General features: G+C 34.9%; 2 protein-coding genes across 2 annotated transcripts in view; one reads left to right on the top strand and one right to left on the bottom strand.

Moving 5' to 3' along the window:
• Positions 1-25428, bottom strand: part of MCPH1 (microcephalin 1) — a 1050284-nt gene that overhangs the window by 203722 nt on the left and 821134 nt on the right. The gene's annotated exons all lie outside the window — the stretch shown is intronic.
• ANGPT2 (angiopoietin 2) overlaps positions 4987-25428 on the top strand; it is an 84706-nt gene continuing 64264 nt past the window's right edge. Inside the window, exon 1 of the mRNA XM_053710371.1 lies at positions 4987-5396. Coding sequence (XP_053566346.1) covers positions 5130-5396 — 267 coding nt within the window. The 5' untranslated portion in view covers positions 4987-5129. The remainder of the gene's footprint in view (positions 5397-25428) is intronic.

Here is a 25428-nt window from a genome sequence, read left to right as displayed (position 1 = left end):
CCAGCTAAATACATAAACAAACAGTTCAGTCCAGCACTCAACGGTCTATTGCACGTCACTCAGGAGGCCCATTCCCACCTCCAGGCCAATATCAAAAAAATCCAAAACGAGTGGCAGCAAACAACGGTTTATTCAGACATTTAGCACAGTACTAAGTGTCTAAATAAACCGTTGTTAGATGCCACTCGTTTTGGATTTTTTTGATACTGGCAGACAGCTGCCAGTACCCAAGATGGCTACCAATAAGGTAGAGGGGGAGGGTTAGAGAGCTGTTTGGAGGGGGGGATCAGGGAGGTTGGGGGCTAAGGGGGATGACAATATGCTAAAGAAATAAAAAAAAAAATACCTTTTTTTTTAGTACTGGCACACTTTCTGCCAGTACTTAAGATGGCAGGGACAATTGTGAGGTGGGGGGAGGGAAGAGAGCTCTTTGGGAGGGATCAAGGGGTAGGATGTGTCAGGTGGAAGGCTGATCTCTACACTAAAGCTAAAATTAACCCTGCAAGCTCCCTACAAGCTACCTAATTAACCCCTTCACTGCTGGGCTTAATTTACGTGTGGTGAGCAGCAGCATTTAGTGGCCTTCTAATTACCAAAAAGCAATGCCAAAGCCATATATGTCTGCTATTTCTGAACAAAGGGGATCCCAGAGAAGCATTTACAACCATTTGTGCCATAATTACACAAGCTGTTTGTTAATAATTTCAGTGAGAAACTTACAATTGTGAAAAAGTGAACTTTTTTTTAATTTGGTCGCATTTGGCGGTGAAATGGTGGCATGAAATATACTAAAATGAGCCTAGATCAATACTTGGGGTTGTCTACTACACTACACTAAAGCTAAAATTAACCCTAGAAGTTCCCTAATTAACCCCTTCACTGCTGGGAATAATACACGTGTGGTGCGCAGTGGAATTTAGCGGCCTTCTAATGACCAAAAAGCAACGCCCAAGCCATATATGTCTGCTATTTCTGAACAAAGGAGACCCCAGAAAAGCATTTACAACCATTGATGCCATAATTGCACAAGTTGTTTGTAAATAATTTCAGTGAGAAACCTAAAGTTTGTGAAAATATTTGTGGAAAAGTGAACGATTTTTTTTTATTTGATCTCATTTGGCGGTGAAATGGTGGCATGAAATATACCAAAATGGGCCTAGATCAATACTTTGGGATGTCTTCTAAAAAAAAATATATACACAACAGGAGTCATTCGATCCTTTGAGGATCTGAAACATGAATTTGATCTCACCAATAGAGATTTTTTTGCATTCTTACAAGCTAGACACTATGTGCAACAGCTACTAAATACATTTCCAGGGAAATGGTCATGGGGTAAAATTGAAAATTGGCCGACTTTGGCCAAAGCAGGGCATCATTCTATTTCCACTTGTTATCTATATTTAACATCGCAGTTTGAAAGATCTAGTCTTGAAACTATAGCCCTTAAATGGTCAGATCTTATACTCAATGATATTGACTCAAAGCAGCATATAACAAGATCAATACAATTGCTTTTTCAAGCCACAACCTCAGAGACCTGGAGAGAGTCTCATATAAAATTAATTTATCAAACTTACTATACACCCGAGAAAGGAGCCAAATGGAAGAATAAAAATTTTAATAAATGTCCAAAATGCAGTCTTCCGGCTACAAATCTGATACACATGATATGGACATGCCCCAAGATAAAACAATTCTGGAATAGAATAGAATTTTGGATACTTAATGTTCTTAAAATATCTGTGCATAGATTTACTCCAAAAGATATAATATTCTTGATAGGTCAAAAAATTCCCCTAAACGAAATTAAAATAATAAATCTAATCATTTTGGCCGCTAGATATCAAATATTTAAGAACTGGAAGAATAAATTCTCCCCAACAATAACAGAAGTTAAGAATTATTTAAAAAACAACTAATAATGGAGCAAATGACCACAGATCTGAACTCAGAGAAGGAAATATGCAATTTTTTTCAAAAATGATCTAAATTTATTAGAATTTTTCCAACTAGAGAAATTGATTATTTAATCTTTCCATTTAGAAATTCGGAAATGGTTCTGCTCAATATCTGGTAGGGAATGGAGGGGTTTGGGGGGTGGGGGGGAGGAGGGGATTGGGTTTGAGGAAAAAGGCTTGTCTGTTTATATATAAACTCCCCCCCCCTTTTTTTTTTTTTTTTTTGTTTTGTTTTGTTCTGGGCCTAAATGATAATTATTGTTTATGATTATTGTGTTGTTGTAACACTAAGGGAAAGAGGGGGAAAGAGAGGGCAATGGGTGGAGAATCCTCCCAAAATAACATAATCGGTTTTGTTTGACAAATATAAGGAATGATTGTAATTTCTTGTAAAATGTTTATAATAACATACATATCTAATCACATCTTCTTTTCTTTTTTTTTTGTAAATTCTGTGAAAAAATGAATAAAAAAGAGATTATATATATATATATATATATATATATATATATATATATATATATATATACATACATACATACATACATGTCAAGGGATATTCCTGACAGATATCAGTGTCCCAATATAACTAGCGCTAATTTTGAAAAAAAGTGGTTTGGAAATAGCAAAGTGCTACTTGTATTTATTTCCCTATAACTTTCAAAAAAAGCAAAGAACGTGTAAACATTGGGTATTTCTAAACTCAGGACAAAATTTGGAAACTATTTAGCATGGGTGTTTTTTGTTGGTTGTAGATGTGTAACATATTTTAGGGGTCAAAGTAAGAAAAAGTGTTTTTTTTTCATTTTTCCTCATATTTTATCATTTTTTTTAATAGTAAATTATAAGATATGATGAAAATAATGGTATCTTTAGAAAGTCCATTTAATGGCAAGAAAAACTGTATATAATATGTGTGGGTACAGTAAATGAGTAAGAGGAAAATTACAGCTAAACACAAACACCGCAAAAATGTAAAAATAGCCTTGGTCCCAAACGGTCAGAAAATGGAAAAGTGCTGTGGTCGTTAAGGGGTTAAATGCATTTGTTAAAATTGTTCACTATGTATTAAAGGGAAACTGCGCTGTAAAACTGGTTTCTCCTTTAAGTGTTTTCAGTTACTTCTTATATATGATGCAGAGAATAAAATGTTTTAAAATTGTTCTTTTAGGTTTATTTTTGAATATAAAAAAACTTTTGCCCATTAAATTCATATAGCAATCCATATAAATGGGCTGAGCTTGCAGAAAGAACAGACATCGGTAAAATTAACTATTGGGAACACATTAAAAGGTAAAAAAAGAAAATACAGTACAATGTCCCTTTAATACTTGACAAAGCTGGATCTCGGTGGAATGGCACTAATACGTTTACAACGGTCATAACTATTCAAGTCCCCCCCATACACAGTTAAATGATAACTTTAGAGTAGTGATCTTTCTTCAACATAGATGTTAACATAGATGAGACAAACAAAACGTGAAAGCTACCAACTGACAACAGGTCTAATATAGAAATCACTTATCTTGTTATATACTGGGCTGTCACATTACCTATCCCATGCCAGGAAAAGGCCAACAGCTCATGTTAATTAACAGCTAAATCTGTTTTAATTTCCTTTAAATCCAGGCACTATATACCACCTGCAATGCAAAGATAAGCTACAGCAGTTTAAATCCTGTCTTGATGACTAGACTGCAACCGACTGGTAATTTTAAACAACTTTCCAATTTACTTTTACTATATAATTTGCTTCATTCTCTTGATATCCTTTGTTTAAAAGCATATCTAAATAGACTCAAGTAGCTGCTGATTGGTGGCTCCAAATACTAGACCGATAAAAATAGATTAAATTAAGAATGCATTTATGCACAATGAGAAAAATAATCGTTAATATTGAATAAACTATTAAAATATAACTTTTATTGCAATATTCACATTAAAAAGGCAGTGGGGTCTGCTGACCTACTTGCGTTAAAAACACTACATCGCTTGAAACTGCAACAGATATCGATTGTAATTATCAGTTGTTACTTCTCAGGTTAATAAAGTATCTTAAAGGAGGCTGAGGGAAATAATACTACTTTGTATGAATTATGATAAGTTAGAAATAAATACATTCTTCCTTTAAAATATAACAATGATTCTAATCACTTAATTTTGAGCATAAGATAGCTCCGGTATTAACCCAAAAGTATTTCCCTCCTCCCCCAGCCAAGCCCTTGATGGTTTATGTGAAATAATTGTAGTTTCTTTAAATCCATGCGCTATATACCACCTGCAATGCAAGGATAAACTACAGCAGTTTAAATCCTGCCTTAATGAGTAGACTGCAACCAACTGTTAAACAGTTGTCTCAAACATATGTGTTAAAGGTTCATGAAACCCAAAATGTTTTCTTTCATAATTTTGAAAGGGCATGCAATTTTATAAAAACTTTCCAATTTACTTTTATCTCATTTGCTTCATTCTTAAGAGGTCCTTTGTTGAAAAGCAATTCTAAATAGGCTCAGTAGCTGCTGATTAATGGCTGCACATAGATGCCTCATGTGATTGGCTCACCCATGTGCATTGCTATTTCTTCAACAAAGGATATCTAAAGAATGAAACAAGTTAGATAGAGGAAAATTGGAATGTGGATTAAAAATGTATCTTCTGAATCATGAAAGAAAAAATATTGAGTTTTATGTCCCTTTAAGTTATTGGTGTCATCCTATTGCTGCTTCAAGGACTATGATGTGTGCTGTTTTGCCACATAACTGCATTCACTGTCCTGCAAGTAAGTATGTGTGAGTTTCACTGGCCAGGTGTAGGTGTGTGTATGTATTGCGGAGTGAAAATGTGTTTGCATTCAGCCCCACAGCAGTGACATACTGTCCATACTCATATCTATAGCTCTGTCCCTAAGCTGCCGGTGGCTTCTCCCTAGGAAAGCCCTGGGCGTGGCCAGCAAAGTCAGAGAAAGCTGAAACTCCCCCAACTGAAAGAAAAAACCTTAGTAAAACACTCTTCAGCATGACTACTGCACATGTCATTCACTGATCAGGGAGTAAGTACAAGTCTGGCACCACAAAAGACATTTGCACCGAATAACTGACCAGACATTTAGTGTTACAATATCCACAAGACTGCACTGTGAGATCAGCTGAGAGCAAGTTACACTGTACAATGCGGCTCTGTAGTGTTGCTGTCCTGCTTGTTGTACTCAAGGGCTTAGATTTCGGTCTGGCTGTAGAGACCCAGGGGAAAAACCAGTACCAGGTCGAGCACGGAGGTTGCAGCTACACCTTCCTGCTGCCTGAGGTGGATGGCTGCAGTGCACCCCCTGTATCCAACGCGCTGCAAAGAGATGCTCCCGAGGAATATGATGGCTCTGTACAAAGGCTGCAGGTGCTGGAGAACATCATGCAGAACAACACGCAATGGCTGCTCAAGGTAAGCAGGAGGTTGTTTTAGTTATCAGAAATAATATATTTCTGCTAACTTTACTCTGGCCAGTTACAACGGAACTTACACATTTTGTTTAATAAATATGAAAACTAGTTGGCAACTGTGTACTGAGTTCTGATCACACCAGAAATAAGCCTGACACTTGATCACACTGATCTGAAATATGCAGAAGGGGTTTAGGAAGTCTGTGTGGGATATAAATAATCAGTAAGTTGCAGTGCTTTAGTGTTAACAAGTTTGCTCTTGTGAATTATACCTTCAAAATACAATCTGCTGTACTACACCTGATTTTAAATCATTCCTACACTTTTCTGCCGCGCTGTTGTAGTAACTGTCATGATACTGTAAAAATAATACATCATAAAATAAATAAGTATAAAAAATAGAACAGAATAAAAAAACCTAATTAAAAAAAACCTTAAGGCTACATATTTTTTGTATTATTTTTTATGTAATGGGTAAAATTCAAAGTTTTTTTTTTTTTTTTACTTTTCAATTGTTGCTAAAAATATTTGCATACAGAGTAACATTATGTATTTATGCATAGATGTACACCATATAAATGTTAACAGTTTAAAACCAATATAAGACTGAATATATTTTTAAAAGAGAAGTTTCTTGATTCATCACTTGGTAGACTACTAGACAATATTCTATTACAAATAGGGAACACAATTAAGTGCTTACACAGTTCAGACTACTTTGAAAGTAAACTGAGAAATACACAAATACTCAATGGATTCTCTAAAACTTATATAGGGAAATATACATAACACAATGTAGCCTAGAATGTTGATAACATGATTTATGCTATCTTATCTTTATATGTTGCATCCTTTGTATAGTTCTGCAGAATTGTCAAAAATAGTAGTAGTAACTAATAATAATACATTTTCTTTTCTTATTATTAACAATAATAATAATAATTTTGGTGCTGTAGGAAAGGTTGAGTATAGTAATTTTGATTTTATATGTATGCTTTGCAAATACCTTCAACAATTTTTCTAAAGCATGTGCTTATTTCTAACATACAACCCTGCTGAGACACTACAAGTCCCTTGTGACCTATGTTAAGTCACCCTTTTTCCTGTGTCCCAGACATGTACAAACAGAAAAATACAGTATATGTACAATGCTTGCACTACATGAAATAAATCATTTTTATGAGGGCTGATATTTGGTCCTAAGTTCACCAAAGGTCTACTGTTGAAGTCATTTTATGTTGAGAAAGCAAAACAGTGTAAGTGCAGCAAAGATGTAGTTGTGACAGCAATCTATCATAATGATTGCCTGTGAATACAAATATTGTGGGAGATTATATTCTAAACCATAATTTGTTGTTCTTCATTAAAACTTATATGTGACATATTTATAATATAAATTAATTAAAATGTGCCTCATATTGTATATTACAAAAAACTTGGTGAGTAACTTGTTACTAACATAAGATGTTAAAAAAACAAACTACTGAAGGGGTTATAAAGGGACATTAAAGTGAATGTAAATTTTGATGCTAAAGTGCCCGGTTTTTAAAAATTTGATTAAAAACAGGGGCACTTTAATTCATCAAAATTTACATTTCACTCCTGTTGTGAAAAAAAAAAACTTACCTTTTAAACTTGACAGCAGCTCCAGCTTACTCCGGTTGTCACAAGCCATTTCTGATGTCAGAAATGATGGATGGGTCATCCTCCAATCACAGCTTCCCCCCCAGGGGAATCAGTGTCTGATTCAACGCTGTGATTGGAGGAAGCCGGATTCCTCATTTTAGACCCAGGAAGAGGCTTTGCGACAGGTGGAGGAAGCTGGAGCTTTTGTCAAGATTAAAAGGTAAGTTTTTTTCACAATAGGAGTGAAATGTAAATTTTGATGAATTAAAGTGCCCCTGTTTATAATATAATTTTTTAAAAAACGGGCACTTTAGCATCAAAATTTACATTCACTTTAAATTGATTTTTTTTATATGTAGAGCAAATATAAACAATAACTTGCAAAAGATCTATTTACAAATTATTTAAAATCTGCAAAACTCCATACATTGCGCTAACAAAGTTATATTGAGTAAACAAACCACTTAAAACCCTTAGTAAGTACAATTATCTCATTTCCCTTGCATGTGAACAGTAGGGGTGGGTAACTAACTATAAACAATCACTGTGTAGTATGTTGCTGGTTCAGGCACTTTGCAACATAAATGAGTTTCACAGTTTTAGCTCCAGGGACACAGGAGCAAACAGTTTCCACATTTTGCAAAATAAAACCTACAATTTTTATTTTGTGATTCATATAGAGCATGTGATTTAAAAAAAAACTTTCTAATTTACTTTTATTAACAATTGTTCCTCATTCCCTTGTTATCTTTTATTGAAAAGCAGAGATGTACGCTTTTCTGGAGCACTATATGGCAGTAGTTTTGCAAGAATGTTATCCATTTGCAAGAGCACTAGCTGGCATCACTATTTCCTTCCATGTAGTGCGCCAAATGCCTACCTAGGTATCTCAAACAAACAACACGATGGGAACGAAGCACATTTGATAATAGAAGAAAATTGGAAACTTTGTTAAACCCTTAATGACCACAACGTACCCTGTATGTTGCTGGTCATTAAGGGATTGTCTTCTGATAATAGCGCTGGTCTTGCCGCCCTCCCTCTCCTCCTGCTGGCTTCCTACGGTACCCTGTATGTTGCTGGTCATTAAGGGATTGTCTTCTGATAATAGCGCTGGTCTTGCCGCCCTCCCTCTCCTCCTGCTGGCTTCCTACATCGCTGGACATTAATGGGTTGAAATTGTATTCTCTGATTAACAACAGAGAATTTCTAGACTTCATATCCCTTTAATGCACTTAACTTAGTATATATATTTTTTTTATAAAATGGCTTCTTTACCATTTTGTACCACTGAGATTGGCACCTTGTGCACACATCTGGTTGCCAGTTGTGCAATCTAGACAATTGCTAGTTGGTGCACACCATGCATTTGAATGGTCGTCACTTGCTTGTGCATGAAATGGTGCGTACCAGGCAGCTGCTATGTATGCTTTAGCATCTGCACCTAGATCTGTGTAAGTACTTTTCTCCATATAAATAAAGAGCTGCCTTTTAACACACATTATATTGCAAAGTGTATTCCAGTACCCCCAGCAAATGTTATATCTGTTTAACAGCTGTAAAAGAATTTCCAGCAATACTGTCAAATCTATATTCTCTGCTTTCAAAATACTCATTTAACATTAATAAATGGTTTTAGTGCATTTTCCGTTTCAGTTAAAAGTGATAACACAACCAAATTACATGGGTAACGTTATACCCAGGAACCCATGCAAATTACACCTTTAAGCACTTAGACAGTTATACATGTTAATTCATGCATGGCAAATTGCCACATCTGTTTCCATTTTGTTTTACCAATTAGCTTCAAGCTTGTATTTTATGTACTCCATTAGTTTGTTTGCAACGTATGGAATCTTAGAACCTCCTCATGTTACAGCTGTAACCATAGGTCAAGTGGAATTAAGATGATGCACTAGTTAAATGCTAAGCAAAAACAATGTGCTGAAACCAACTCAGCTTGAATCCAAGTATCTCAAATAACCCAGAACAAGCCATGTTTAAGTTTCTGTAACTCTCACAAACACCTAAAGAAGATGGAAAAAAAAGCTTAGTGGAGCAGGACTTTGTCTTTATAATTGGTATTATTATTACAATACAGAAAACACTATGTCACATACAAACAATAAAAAGGAACTTTGGATACAAAGCATTTTTCTTGAATGATATTGCTCTTACCTGATTAAACATGTTTACATATATCAATTCTGATTACGAGAATTTTATTTTGAGACAGGAATCAACACATCATAATATATAAGTAAAACAGATGTCAGGACCCTATTGCATGCTGATACTGTATCATACACAACCAAATGCTGAATTTATTTATTGACTTCTTGAATAAATCTTGTAACTAAACAATCCTCATGTTTCTTTATGGGAAATCTAGATAAATTCTGGGTCTCTTTTGTCCCTGCGAGGTTAAAAGCAAGGCTTTAGGGTTAAGTTAACCGGACAGTCTACTCCAATTTTGTTTTATTGTTTATAAAGATAGATAATCCCTTTATTACCCATTCCCCAGTTTTGCACAACCAACACATTTATATTAATATACTTTTAACCTCTGTGATTACCTTGTATCTAAGCCTCTTCTGACAGCCCCCTGACACTCATCTACATATAGTAGATAGCCAAACCAGTACTGAAACGAGAATCAGTAGAGGTAATGGTATATAAGAGTATATCGTCGATCTGAAAAGGGAGGTAGGAGAAGAAATCTCTACGACCGATAACAGAGAACCTATGAAATAGATCCCCTAGAGGAAGACCATTGTATTCAAATAGGCAATACTCTCTTCACATCCCTCTGACATTCACTGCACTCTGAGAGGAAAACCGGGCTCCAGCCTGCTGCGAAGCGCATATCAACGTAGAATCTAGCACAAACCTACTTCACCACCTCCATGGGAGGCAAAGTTTGTAAAACTGAATTGTGGGTGTGGTGAGGGGTGTATTTATAGGCATTTTGAGGTTTGGGAAACTTTGCCCCTCCTGGTAGGAATGTATATCCCATACATCACTAGCTCATTGACTCTTGCTAATTACATGAAATAAATATATATTTATTATCTATTGACTTGCATTTTAGCCAATTAGTGATGTGTCGTGCACAACTCTGGGAATGAGCACAATGTTATCTATATGGCTCACATGAATTAGTATTCTCCTGCTGTGAAAAGCTAATAAAAAAAGCATGTGACAAGAGGCTGTCTGTAGTGGCTTAGAAACAGGCAGACATTTAGATATTTAAATGTTATAAAGTATATTAATATTACAATGTTAGATGTGCAAAGCTGGGGAATGGGTAGTAAAGGCGTTATCTATATTTTTAAACAATAACAATTTTGTGTAGACTGTCCCTTTAAATACAAGCCAACTTGAGACTATAGCTAGACTCTGTCTCAATGAGTCTATCTTATGGCTACTTCTTTTATTTTGTTAGCGAACTTATCTTTGAATCACTTAAAATGTATAGACTGCAAAAAAAAAAATTTTTAAAAAATCATTCTCTCTCTACATAAACATTTTTACTAAGTTATTCCTATGCTATGGTCTACGTGATCTATAAAATATTTGTATCAGATTATTGCAGTTCAGGCTTGTCATTAACACTGTATTTTAATATCTGTTGTTCAGAATATGTATAGTTTCTATTTATCATGTAAAAGAAAAAATATTTAACTACAAGTTCCTTCACCTCATATCAGCATTATTCAATATAGTACAGAATGTCACTGATCTGAATTTCAGAAGCATTTTGATGACATTAAACATAAGACTGAACACATCTGTTCATTAAGGAAGTTACAATAATTCTAGATTGCTCATACTAGTTATTGTATGATCTGCTATAAAATATGAACACACAGTTGTGCAAAATAGTATAGAAAAGTATATAGGAGGATTTAAGTGGTATTTATTCTAAAGATCTCATACACTTTTACATTATTAACTGCATTATATTAAAGGGACACTGTACCCAAAAATTATCTTTCGTGATTCAGATTGAGCATGACATTTTAAGCAACTTTCTAATTTACTCCTATTATCAAATTTTCTTCTTTCTCTTGGTATCTTTATTTGAAATGCAAGAATGTAAGTTTAGATGCCGGCCCATTTTTGGTGAACAACCTGGGTTGTCCTTGCTGATTGGTGGATAAATTCATCCACCAATAAAAAGTGCTGTCCAGAGTACTGAAACTAAAAAAAAGCTTAGATGCCTTCTTTTTCAAATAATGATAGCAAGAGAACAAAGAAAAATTGATAATAGGAGTAAATTAGAAAGTTGCTTAAAATTGCATGCTCTTTCTGAATTACAAAAGAAAAGTTTTGGGTACAGTGTCCCTTTAAGATAATATATATAATACTTACATAAAAAAAAATCAGTTTCATGTATTTAAACAAAACATGTATGCAATTGAACTGCTACAAGATAGACAATACCTCATATAACCAGTTGCATATTGGTAGGATGTGCTTATTTCATGCATTTTTTTAAAATTATAGAACTCTCTGAAAACAAAGAGCAGGGAAGGACCATATTTATTTTTTTGATTTACCTTTTTCAATAAATAGAAGTAGATATCAAAATGGAAATATAATCTTTAATTTAATTTAAAAACATCTCTTTTGTTTAACTGTAGACATAAATAATGTAAACCATTTTAATATTTTCACATTTTATTACATCTAAAAGGGGGTATTTCGATTTGTTAACCCCCCCAAAAAAACCTCCAAAACAAACAAAAACAGGATGTTCCTGTGTTTAACATAAATACATTTTGTTCTTATGCATCTGGGTATTGCCTCTATGCACCAATAGAGTGTGAGAACTTCTATTACACAGATCAGTGTTGTACTTCCTGTTAGTTTAAAAACATTTTTTTAATAGGCTTAAATAGTTATCTTTTATAAGAATGACAAAAAATGTTGAGATTAAAGGGATATGAAACCCACAAATTTTCTTTTGTGATTCCGACAGAGCATACCATTTTAAAAACATTTCTAATTTACTTAACAAAAGATACAAAGAAAACAGAAAAACTGATAATAGAAGTAAATTAGAAAGTTTTTTAAAATCACATGCTCTATCTGAATCATGAATGAAAAACTTTGAGTTTTATATCCCTTTAATGTACTTTTAATAATAAAAATAAAGTAAAAAAGAGCAAAGTAATGGGTGAAACAGCGCCTTCTAAATGAAATAATACACCTCTATTACCTACCAGGACTATACTGAACTTTATTGAAATCAAAACACAAAAATGCACAGAAAATGTTACACAGATGAGAATTCCTTCAGAACTAGGCTCGGTATAATAAGCATTGCATTCCTGCGCTACATGTTTTCACTGACAGGGTCAAGATGATTTTATGTTAGGCTCAGTGGTAGGAAACTGCAATCATTAGAAATTGCTGCATGCAGAATGGTGAGGTCAAGCAATCATTCTGCAAATGCCATAGAGAATCTAGTTAGTTACACATCTACACACTACATGTGTCTAGGCAGATATGATTATGTCTCTCAGGAAACCGGCGTGCATGTGAAAAATACACCTTTTAGTGCTTCATGTGCACAATGTATTTGTAGCTGCTACTGGTCTGTGGTGCAGCATTAAAGGGACAGTCTACACCAGAATTTTTATTGTTTTAAAAGATAGATAATCCCTTTATTACCCATTCCCCAGTTTTGCATAACCAACACAGTTATAATAATATACTTTTAACCTCTGTGATTATCTTGTATCTAAGCCTCTGCAAACTGCCCCTTTATTTCAGTTCTTTTGACAGACTTGCAGTTTAGTCAATCACTGCCTGCTCCCAGATAATTTCACGTGCACGAGCACAGTGTTATCTATATGAAATATGTGAACTAACACCCTCTAGTGGTGAAAAACTGTTCAAATGCATTCTGAAAAGAGGTGGCCTTCAAGGTCTAAGAAATTAGCATATGAACCTCCTAGATTAAGCTTTCAACTAAGAATACCAAGTGAACAAAGCAAAATTGGTGATAAAAGTAAACTGGAAAATTGTTTAAAATTACATGCTCTATCTGAATCATGAAAGTTTATTTTGGCCTAGACTGTCCCCTTAAAACTGTTTACAAGTAATGTAATTCATAACATAGGATGTACTTTTTCTACATTTTTAAATGTAATGTTCTTCCTTTGCTGTCTAAAAGTGGATATTTTAAATTCTATTTTTTTATGTGTTCCTGTGCTGCATAAACCTATTGCTTTCTTACCTGGCTTGCAAAGGATTTTCCGTTTCCACTAATACAGCTATGGGAGTTGTACCAATCAGCCAATTCTTCTAGCTTCAATTTAAATTTGAACAATTTTTACTCAACCATTTACTCACCCCCCAAAAAATAAAGTTAAAAGTGTACTGCTTTAAGATATATAATTTCCAGAGAAATGTATGTTTGGTGTAAAAATATAGGTGAAGCAAATAAGTTCAGGGCACACAGAGATTTATTTGCCAAAACATAAAATACACTTGTCAAATGTGCTTGAATGTGTCGAATGTTTTCCCATCCCTAATAGAGAACAACAAGGAATACATGTTTTTGAGTTCAGTACAGCTATCAACATACCAATTCATGCAAAAACAAGGTTGTACAGAGAATATGTAAAAGTCTATGGGCTTCTGACAGGAAATCCCTCAAAACACTGGGTATATGGTAGAGCTTATAACATCACTTTACTTATTGTTTTATCCACAGTCACCCTCTAGTATTCCCTCTATCAACAAAGTTACCAGTTAACATTAGAATAGTGACCATACAGTTTAACTGCACTGCAATGGATCTACCCTATACATGCATCATGGAATACAATTTACAATAGGTTTGATACATTGTGATAGATAATACGTTCATGCATACAATTAAAGGGACAGTCAAGTATAAATTAAACTTTCATTATTCAGATAGGACTTTTAATTTTAATTGACTTTCCAATTTACTTTTATCATCAAATTTGCTTTTTTCTCTTGGTATTCTTAGTTTAAACTAAACATAGGTAGGCTCATATGCTAATTTCTAAGCCTTTGAGGGCTGCCTCTTATCACATGCTTTTTAAATCTCTTTTCAACACAAAGAGACCGAAAGTACACATGGGCTATATAGATAACACTGTGTTCAGGCACAGAAAGTTATTTAAGATCTAGCACAATACAATGCTAAATTTAAGACAATAGATAATAAACAATCACAGTCATGTGATCAGGGGGCTGGAAGAAGGTTCCTAGATACAATGTAATCACAGAGGTAAAAAGTACATTAATATAACTGGGTTGGTTATGCAAAACTGGGGAATGAGTAATAAAGGGATTATCTATCTTTTAAAAAAAAATAACAATTCTATGGTTGACTGTCCCTTTAAATAGAATTACTTATCAGCACATATAATAAAAGAATCTATAGAAATGCAAACTTTGACTTGTTATCAACTCTTCTTTAAAGATTATTTTTGTTAATGCAGGTCCAATGTTTATCGGCAAATAAATCTATCTGGGGGGCTGATTATCTCAAGTACTCAGATGGCGCTCGACTTATAAAGCCCTTCTCTCCCTGTCGACTGCAGGTTCACACAAGCGAACCTTCTGTCAGGATTTATCAAGCAGCAGTCATCAGACCGCTGCTTCCCTGCCTTTTTTCGACCTCTTAGGTGGAGAATTTTAATCTCCTCAGTCTCTTCTGAACCAGGGAGATTGACAGCTCTTGCCTGCACGTGATTGGCTGTGCGCGGGGCAGGGGGTGCGAATATGTATGCCCCTGTCCGCCAGTGGGTGATAAATCAGCCCAATGTGGAAGAGTTGCCACTATGAAACTCAAAACAGATCTGTCCTTAATATCATTATTTACTCTGAAATACTTATGCAAATTGAAGGATTGATGTTAAAAGCTGATGGTTAGTTTGTAAACACCTTTGAATACCAACTTTGGTAATGTTTGGTCTTCAAACAACAGTAAATACTGTACGGATTATGCAGAACATTATTTTGATTAGAATAACTAATTGTAAAGTAAGGTAATGTGCCATTAATCATGCCTATATATTATAGATTTAAATAAGATTTCATCAGCTCCATGGCAAGATGTTTTCAGATCTAGATTGACCTGGTTACAGTTATTATTTAATTAGCTCAAGTTAGCTGTTGCAGCTTTCAATGTCAAAACAATACTGCTACACTTTAATAATAAAAAAGGTTTAAAGATAAATACAAATGTAATAAACCTGCACTTTTCAGATTTATATAACTGATGAGAATTTGTGAGAAAAATAAATATAATGGTTTTAAGCTTCGTTTATTCAAATTCCTTATGAAAAAACATATTTGTACATTATACATTAACTACACTTGTACATTACATTTTCACTTGTTGATATGGATCTAGCGGCATCTGTAAAGAATATACATTTTGTTACTACATGTCCAGTGTCAATAGTAAGATAATGACTAACATATGGGTGCGCATCTTATCAACTCAGTACCATGTAACCTGCATTACACAGAATGAAGACATTATAAACCACAGATACAAATAATTATGTTCAGTTTCAGTGATTGTTCCTAATAATTTTATTATCTAATGTCCAGGGTTTACTTTTAGAAAGATATACATCACATACAAAAAGGGAGGATCAAGACTGAAAAACTCTAGGTCATATATGATGTTCTATAATGGTGCAGAGGTGGAATGGTTTAATGGTGGGGCAAGGAATAGGGTGACAAGGTATTAGGTGCAATGCAGGAAGAGATCATGGCCTCTAGTTATCAAGGTCTGGCGGACCTTATCCGACACTGCGGATCAGGTCTGCCAGACCTTGCTGAATACAGAGAGCAATACGCTCTCCATATTCAGCATTGCACCAGCAGCTCACAAGAGCTGCTGGTGCAACGCCGCCCCCTGCAGACTCGCGGCCAAGAGGCCGCCAGCAGGGGGTGTCAATCAATTCGATCGGGTTGATTTCCGGTGATGTTTGTCTGCCTGCTCAGAGCAGGCGGACAGGTTATGGAGCAGCGGTCTTTGTGACCGCTCCTTCATAACTGCTGATTCTGGCGAGCCTCCAGGCTCGCCAGAAACACGGGGCATCAAGCTCCATTCGGAGCTTGATACATATGCCCCCATAGGTCTTCATGGAGATGAAACCAGCGCAGAGAGAGAAAAGAATCCAAACTGTAAATGGAGTGTACCTTTAAATAATATTTATGAGATAAAAACCAGTAGTTTCAATATTCATCCATGGCACCACAGGACTGTCACATTATTTCATGCTCACTTAGACCTGCACTGCTTTTATGTTGCAGCATGGAATGTACATTTTTATTCCATCTTATCCAGAACAGCGGTTCAATAAAGTAGACAAATATTAAAGATGTGAAAGTAGTAGTGGATAAAGTGACAGGAGAATAAAACAGCCTCAGCCCTTTGTATGGGAGATTCTGGCTCCTGAATCTTAAGCACTAGAGAGGCACTGCTGGGCTGCCCTAAAGCACTAGCGACCTCGGCCTTGCCGCCTAGAGCGCATATATATTAGGCCATGATAAGCAATCATATGGGTAACATATATTGCATTTGTAACAGAATGCGAGTATTGTTTGAACCATTTTCAAAAATGTTCACCACTTGAGTGCACGTGTACCATGTTCCAATACTCGTGCACTCAAGTGATGGATGTTTTTTAATCTTGCTGAAAGTGTCTGTACACTAGAAGTATGCCAGGTTCTCTTGGAACTTAAAAGGTGAGATTCAGTTATGGCTAGACATGGAACAAACTCATACACTGCAGCTTTTCCCTCAAATTATGATTTGGCTGAGCCATTTTCCTTTTATCTTTCACACCACATTATCTTTTGGCAAATGCAGTATAGCAGACATTTTCCAACAGAAACAATGCGTGTGGCGTTTACATTCATCACATATATCAAGAGAAAGCTTCTTGCATGGCTTGTGTAGCACGTATGGACATGAGTGATAGTGCTTACAGCATCAAATCAGATCCAGTGACAAGGACTGTTTATACTACTTGTGAAGAGGAAAATACTTTTTCAACATCTTAGGGTATAGAATGTCAAAACAGACTATTTCAAAGTCTAAGAATATCTAAATGAGCAAGTGATTATTTCCTTTGAACAGACGATACTCTAATTTCTGCGTACAACTGTATCATTCATTTAGTGCCATAGAAGGCTGTATTGTCTTTGAAAGCCTTACTTACAATTATGATGAGGAAGGATATACTGTAATTATGGGAGGTCAGAGAACATGCTTTAAAATAAAGAATTTAAATAAGTCCTCCTCTTAGAGTGGAGGGTATCACTTTTTATTCATGTGAGCTTCTTCTATTGGGTGACAACGGTCTCATTTCTACGGTAATATGATTCTAAAAATAAAGCCAGTTTTTTAGACAATGTATTTCATTTGCTTAAAGACATGGTATACCTATGCAAAGAAAGGTAGCATTATACATATTCAGTTGAATTTGTTCTTTGCCTTTATTATTACACTGAAATCAGTATCTAATATCTGAAATAGCTTATGTAGGGATCATTTTTTATTCTTAGTTTTATTCTAGCAAAACATAGTTAAGAATCAGTTACTCTAAAGGCTATTGAATGTTAATTATTATTTTTGTCTTTTGTTTTTTTAGCCTTTGTAATATTCTAATGAATACTCGGCAGTGCAACTTTTTTTAACCAGGAATTTTTCCAAAGAGAACAATACACAAAATGTAATATTCCTCTAAAATAAGGAGTGCCTATCTTTTTACTAAAACAGCTTACTTAAAAAAGGGCCATGGTAATTAACATATAAATGTATAGTCTGTGAATTATTGCTCATGCTCAGTAGGAGCTGGTGACTCAAAAAATGTAAATATAAAAAGACTATGCACATTTTGTTAATGCAAGTATATTCGAAAGTTGTTTACAATTGCATGCTCTATCTGAATCATGAAAGTTTAATTTTGACTTGAGTGTCCCTTTAAACTTCTATGAATAAAGGGTTATTACAATGAAATAATTACACAATCTAATTTGTTAGAGCATGTCATTTTATCACTAGCAACGCTGCTGCTGTGTTTAACCCCAGCAGAAGGACCCACAGAACTGGGTTGGGTTCTGTGACTAGTGCGAGTACTGGACCAACAGTGCTCTAACAAATTAGAATATGACATTTTATGACTATAGTGCCCCTTTAAGATAGCCCTACAGTTAAAAAAAAAAAACCCCAATTAACTTCAGTTATCATCAAATTTACTGCTTTCCTGTAATATCCTTGATTGAAACTTAGCTCCTTTCCATGAGAGCATACTGAGTGAGGTAGGCTCTAGGAGCACACGTGTATTGTGCAATATATATATATATATATATATATATATATATATATATATATATATATATATATATATATATATATATATATATATATATATAAATATATTTCTCTGTCTATCTATCTAACATTGTTGAATACACTAATTCTCCCTCCTAATATAAGTTTTGAGATACCTAGAAGAAGAGTTGAATTTGACAACATATATCTCAGAATCATGAGTTAAATTGTAACCTCCATGTCCCATAAAAGAACCTTAACTGCCTCTTGCATTTATGTAAAAGTTGTGCTTATGTGATGCTGCAAGGGGGACAAAAAGCAAGTTCTGCAGCCTGCAAAAGCTACAAGCCAAATAGCTGACGTAAGCAGACACTGAAAACCTAAGGTACACATTTTACTTGTTGGCCTCACTAGGGAGGGTAACACAAAACACAATTTTTGCACAAAAGCGAAAGTTTTCCGTTAATATTAAAAGTGTTAAACATGACCGTGTAAATGTCTGAATGTTCTGTAGAGAAAGCTCTCTGTTGTCAGAGGAAATACATACGAGCAGCTTGTGAAAACCCAGACAAGGTACAAGCATATATATGTAACTTTATTTTGTCCCTTGAAAGGAATGTTAGGCCAAATCATATTATTAAAAACCATCCTATGCTGAAGTCCGGCATCTAACCTCCTAACCTCAGGTTAAACAGATAGCTCTGTTATAAAAGAGCTGAGTATATTAATTTGCAAAAACTACATGCATTTTATATCGGGTAACAATCAAAACATTTGGATATTCTGACAGGTCATTAAACTGAACTGTTGTATATACTACATAAAGAGACTTGTGTCTTGTTATTTATTTTACTAATTACACACAACATTGTAAAATTAAAACATAAAATACTTGTGTCACTAGCACTCACTACACTGTATGAGTTTGTTAAAGGTGCTTACAATGTTATGCCTAAGTGATTGGCATACATATGTAAGAGAGATAGCTAGGTTTTTGTTGATTTAAAGAGAAAGAGAGAAAAAGAGATAGATGCCAAATCATTGGAATCAGCTTGTCTCAGTTTGAAGGAAACAATCTTTATCTTATGTTTCAGAAACAAGAGATGCCCTTACCTGATTTTTACTGATGCAGATAAGAAGCAAGAATGAGCTTTAAAGGGACAGTCTACTTGAAAATTGTTAGATAATCTCTTTATTACCCATTCCCCTTTTTGTGCATAACCAACACTGTTATATTAATACACTTTTTACCTTGGTGACAACCTTGTATCCTAAGTTTTTGTAGACTGCCCCCTTATCTCATTTCTTTTGACAGACTTGCATTTTAGCAAATCACTCAAAAATAACTCCCAGGGAATGAGCACCATATTATCTACATGACACACATGATCTAGCATTGTCAAACTGTGAAAAACTGTCAAAAGAGGCGACCTTCAATGGCTTAGAAATGAGCATATACCTAGGTTTAGTTGTTAACTATGAATACCATTGAATAAAGCAAATTTGATGATAAAAGTAAATTGGAAAGTTGTTTAAAATTGCATGCCCAACCTGCATCATGTAAGTTTAAAATTTTCCTTTAATGGAATATTACAGTATTTTTTCTATATGCATCACTTATTTATCACCTCATTGTAAAAGATCTAATACAAAATAAACATTTAAAAAACATTAAAAATTAAATTTTTATAGAAAATGTCCATCCTTTTGTAATCCAGAGACGCGCAATGAAAAGCCCCTTGAATGTTATTTATCTTTTCTCATTTATCTTTTCTTATTTGCCATGACCAATTTTGGACAGATATAAATGAGCTCCTGCACAAATCAACCAATTAGCATCCAGCATACAGGAAAGTCAGGGTTCTGATTCCCTGAGATGAACTCCAGTCTATCGGGGTGGGAGGGAACTACAATGAACTCATTTAACTAAATAATGAAAATGCGTTGCAATGTTGTTCAACTATGGATAATTAAACAGATTATGATTATTTACATTTTGAGTTTAATGTCCCTTTAAAGTCATATATTGTATTAAGATGAAATCTTAGTCCCCTTGATTGGTGCAACTAAAGAGGACCTAAAATGAATCTTTTAATCTGAGGGAAACATGATAAACTATAATTTCCAAATTGAATATGAGTTTGTTATTACAAATGTTTGTCTGTTCCCAACCTGACATTAATGTATCTTTCTTGACATCACAATATCACTGGCGTGTTCTGACAATGTAAGAGTGTTCTTCTGGTGCATTCCAACGCTATCTGCATATGCCTTGATAATAACACTAAGTACACAGCCGGCAACCAGCAGTCACAAAATGTCATTAATCACTTTTTGTTTGTTTTAACATTATAAAGGTCTCAAAGAGGACTTTGAGAAAAAAAAATCTAATATTTAAATCACTTTGTACTAAATTAAAATCAGACGTTTATGTGCAAACTTCATTGCAGGCTCTGTTTCTGTTGATGAATTGTGCAGTACATTTTATAAGTTATTTTCTTATGTGCTTTAAAAAGGAACAAATTACATTTTATAAATGTGCACACTAGGCTTTCTCTCTACTGGCGTAATAATAAAAACAAAAGAATATTTGCATCAATATTTAACTATTCCATATTGTTCATTACATACTATAGTTTGATTACCATTGTGTTAGGGATGCACCGAAATTTCGTCCGCAGAAACGTTTCGGCCGAAAATGGCATTTTTGGCTATTTCGTTTTTCGTTTTGTTTGCCTGTTATTTTCGGTAAAATTATTGTGTAGCATGTTTCATATTTGATGCTAGCCTAGAGCTTTTGTTTAAGTTCATTACTTGACTTATCGTTCTGCATATAATGAGTTTTCTAGGACTATACTTTATTTGGATAATTTGTAAAAAACAAACAAAAAAAAAACCTGTTAAATACGATTCTGTTACATAGAACTAAATGAAGAATAATACAGTATATTGATATTTAATATTGTTTTAAGTAGGGATGCACCAAAATTTTGGTCGCAGAAACATTTTGGCCGAAAATGGCATTATTTTTTGCCTGTTTTTATTTTTTTCTTGGTAAAATTATTGCGTAGCATATTATTGTTTTAAATTATATTTTTGTCCAATTTTAGTGTGTTACTTTCAATAAAAGTGTGGGCTTTTTTTACTGGCTCTAATTATGCAAAAAAACCCTAAAAAAAAATATTTGAAAAAATAAATTTTCGGCATCAGTTTCGGTTTTCGGCCAAGTGCATCCAGGATTTTCGGATTCGGTTTCGGTCCAGAATTTCCATTTCAGTGCATCACTACATTGTATGTTTTTTTTCCCATACAACTACGCAGGAAAAAACAAAGCGCTAAGCCTAAAGGTCACCACTAGCCACTCCCAGACCACCTCCCTCAGGATGGACAAGGTAAACAATTCAAAGTACAATAAAGAGAGGGCGCTAAATAGCTTAGGGTAACCAACACATTTATTCTATAGACATCTGGTCAAATATAGAAAATATTAAAGAATAAAAGGTAGACAAATTTTATAAGCAAGGGACGTCTCCCTGGTATTACAGTATATAATGATATAATTTCATATAGTTAAAAAAGCATTCAAAAGACAAAAAATAAGACAGAAAAAATAAAATATAGGGTGAAAAAATAAATAGCCAAAATACAACATCAAGTCCGTGTAGACAAATAAAAGCATCAACTCTGAAAGTTACTGTGGCCACATGTAACAGAGTAACAGCTGAAGACTGAGATAGGCAAGTTGTAGCAAGTATCAAATCTTCTTAAACTTTGTTGCTTTCAATGAGCAAAACAGTCTTGGTGCAGTATATTGTGCAGCCCGCCGGGACCCTATAATGACAGGTCGGCAACTATGTACACCACTGCTCACCTTCAGGGGAAGTCAGAATGGCAGCACTCACCCCACTTAACAAACAAAGCAGCCTGCTTGCGTGTATTTAAACTTTCAATCTAACCGGATCAGAGATCTGTCAAGTCGGCGTCTCAATGTGATGATTACCACTACTAGCGACTTCTTTACGTAAGGAGTACCGACAAGACCCCGGTGGTTGAAAAGTTTGTGTTCCAAAAAACAGAGTGACCTGCACTTAGCGTGTATCACGCGCGGGTTGAACTAGGTATCTAGTTAGATGATATGTTCTTAACAGGACAAAACAGCTTTACTTCCTTCAACACGTTTCACCCGTTAAGTTGGGCTTTTTTAAGAACTGAAAAAAGTAAAGAAGTTGAAAAAAGTAAAGCTGTTTAGTCCTGTTAAGAACATATCATCTAACTAGGTACCTAGTTCAGCCCGCGCATGATACATGCTAAGTGCGGGTCTCTCTGTTTTTTGGAACACAAACTTTTCAACCACCGGGGTCTTGTCGGTACTCCTTACGTAAAGAAGCTGCGAGTAGTGGTAATCATCACATCGAGACGCCGACTTGACAGATCTCTGATCCGGTAAGATTGAGAGTTTAAATACACGCAAGCAGGCTGCTTTGTTTGTTAAGTGGGGTAAGTGCTGCTATTCTGACTTCCCCTGAAGGTGAGCAGTGGTGTACATAGTTGCCGACCTGTCATTATAGGGTCCCGGCGGGCTGCACAATATTTTGTACCAAGACTGTTTTGCTCATTGAAAGCAACAAAGTTTAAGAAGATTTTTTTTTTTTAAGTTTCAAAATATTTTATTGAAAACAAATTCACAGTACAATGGTAATACAGAGTCAAAACTGCATAATACATGTTCAACAAGTAGCTGTTTCAGGATCCAGCATAATGATCACATAGAATTTGCGTACTGTTGGACTATAGAGTATTTGAACCTAGAGAAATATAGCGAACAAATAGTCAAGAAAACAACAGGTGGTAACCTCCAAGTCTATAACAACAAGTATAAAATGGACCCCAAGCCTGGAAAGGGCGGGGAACCACGTACCAGGTTTACCAAAGACTAAACAGAACAAGGCCTTATAGCTTGGGGCCACATAACTAGGAATCTTACTAGTCTAAGAGGTAAGGGATGGGATAGGGCACTCTAGAGCCCTAATAGAGGGAGTCTAGCATATAATGGGCAAGCAGTTCCCTTAGGTTGGATTTCAGGGAATTACAAATTAAGGTTGAACGAAAGTCAACATCTCCATCAGGGAAAGAAAACAGATATCATAGCAAGCCTGGACTAGGTAGAGCCTACCAGTAGAGGAAGAAGAAGGGGTAGGGAAGGAGAGGGCTTTCTGGGGGGGAGGAGGGGGAAAGAAAAGAGAGAAAAAATATAAGGGAAAAAGGGGGGGGACCCCCCAGGGGGGATAACAAATCTCACATATCTTCCGGCCAACAGACACTGAGGGTGGAGAGCGACCAGCCAAAATTACTGGATCGCCAGCCAATCTGTCCAGGTTTCCCAATAGGCTTCCAGGGCATTGGTCTCTCCAGCCACATACCTCTCCATGGTTGCAAAATAGTTCACTAAGTCACAGACCTCATCTAGGTTGGGAGGTTCAACAAGTTTAAGAAGATTTGATACTTGATACTTGTTTCTCTCAGTCTTCAGCCGTTACTCTGTTACATGTGGCCACAGTAACTTTCAGAGTTGATGCTTTTATTTTTCTACACAGACTTGATGTTTTATCCTTCTCTCTAGTTGGAGAAGTACATTTGTTCATTATATATATTAACGTTACCCACTTAAAGTGGTCTACATTTATTGAGGTGATATTTTGGCTATTTATTTTTTCAGCCTATATTTTATTTTTTCTGTCTTATTTTTTGTCTTTTGAATGCTTTTTTAACTATATGAAATTATATCATTATATACTGTAATACCAGGGAGACGTCCCTTGCTTATACAATTTGTCTACCTTTTATTTTTTAATATTTTCTATATTTGACCAGATGTCTATAGAATAAATATGTTGGTTACCCTAAGCTATTTAGCGCCCTCTCTTTTTCTTTGTACTTTGAATTTTTTTCCATACATCAGATTGATGGATATGGCATCTCCTACTGTGAGTATGTTTACAAAATATTGTCTGGCTCATATAGTTTTTTGGACGATGAGAAATTCCATATACAATTAAAAACAAAGAACATGGCAAGTGTTTATAATTTATTTTTTACCTATCCAATATCAGATACGGGATCCTTTTTTACCTTATGAACAAGTACTAGACGCTATGGTGAATGAATTGGCAGACATTAATGATTGTTAGTGTAAGCTGAGGTACAGATATTGGGGGATGGGGTTATTTCAGTTCCGCTGAAAATGCAGATTAACGTTGCTCTTCTAACGCCTAGAAATATGGTAGGGGATATGCTTTAATGTACTCAGGTCCCGGTCTCAGGTCTTTGGTTTATTTGCTTGAACATAATTTGATAATAACCACCTTGATGATTGGCTGAATACAAGTATCTGTTTGATGGTTATTTTGAAAAAGACAATGGAAAATAGAAATAGTACTTAAGAGTGGATAAGGGTTTTGTAAGTGATGGACCAAATGTATTATTTTGTCTATGATCTACTTGATCACTCATGTTTTACTTGGAAGTAACCCCTTTATATTATTTACTGGTTCTATTCCATAACAAATAAATGGATCGATTCCAATACTTTAGAAAAAAAATCAGCTGGTTTATCTACAAAAATCCCCCTAGTCTTCAATGGTGATTTTCTGTAGAAACTAATCAGACACATTTTTTTCTAAAGGATTTGAAACGACCTTAAAGTTTATTTTTTTTTTATTTTTTCTTTCCCCTTCCCCCAAAATGCCTTCTTTTAATGGAACAAATTAAACAAATTTAGAAAAGTGCTTGCCCCTTATAGATACATGTTTATAAACTTTAGTGGATATTGCAATAAAACTGTCTCTCATCTAAAAGCAAAGGGTTACTGCTATTCTAAGTTTGCTATTATCACTGACATGAGCCGGTCTTTGCAGCGGAAATACATCTGTCCATAAATCAACCTCATTTCCCTTCAGGCACACGTTTGTTGAAGTAAAATTTCATATGCAAGTATCTATTATTCAACAGCAATAACTGCATATATAACACAAGTAGCTATTCATATGTATTTAGTAACTTCGCT

The sequence above is a fragment of the Bombina bombina genome, chromosome 4 (assembly GCF_027579735.1).
Source record: "Bombina bombina isolate aBomBom1 chromosome 4, aBomBom1.pri, whole genome shotgun sequence".
In the NCBI taxonomy this organism is placed as follows: domain Eukaryota; kingdom Metazoa; phylum Chordata; class Amphibia; order Anura; family Bombinatoridae; genus Bombina; species Bombina bombina.
This window is presented reverse-complemented; position numbering and strand designations above follow the sequence as displayed.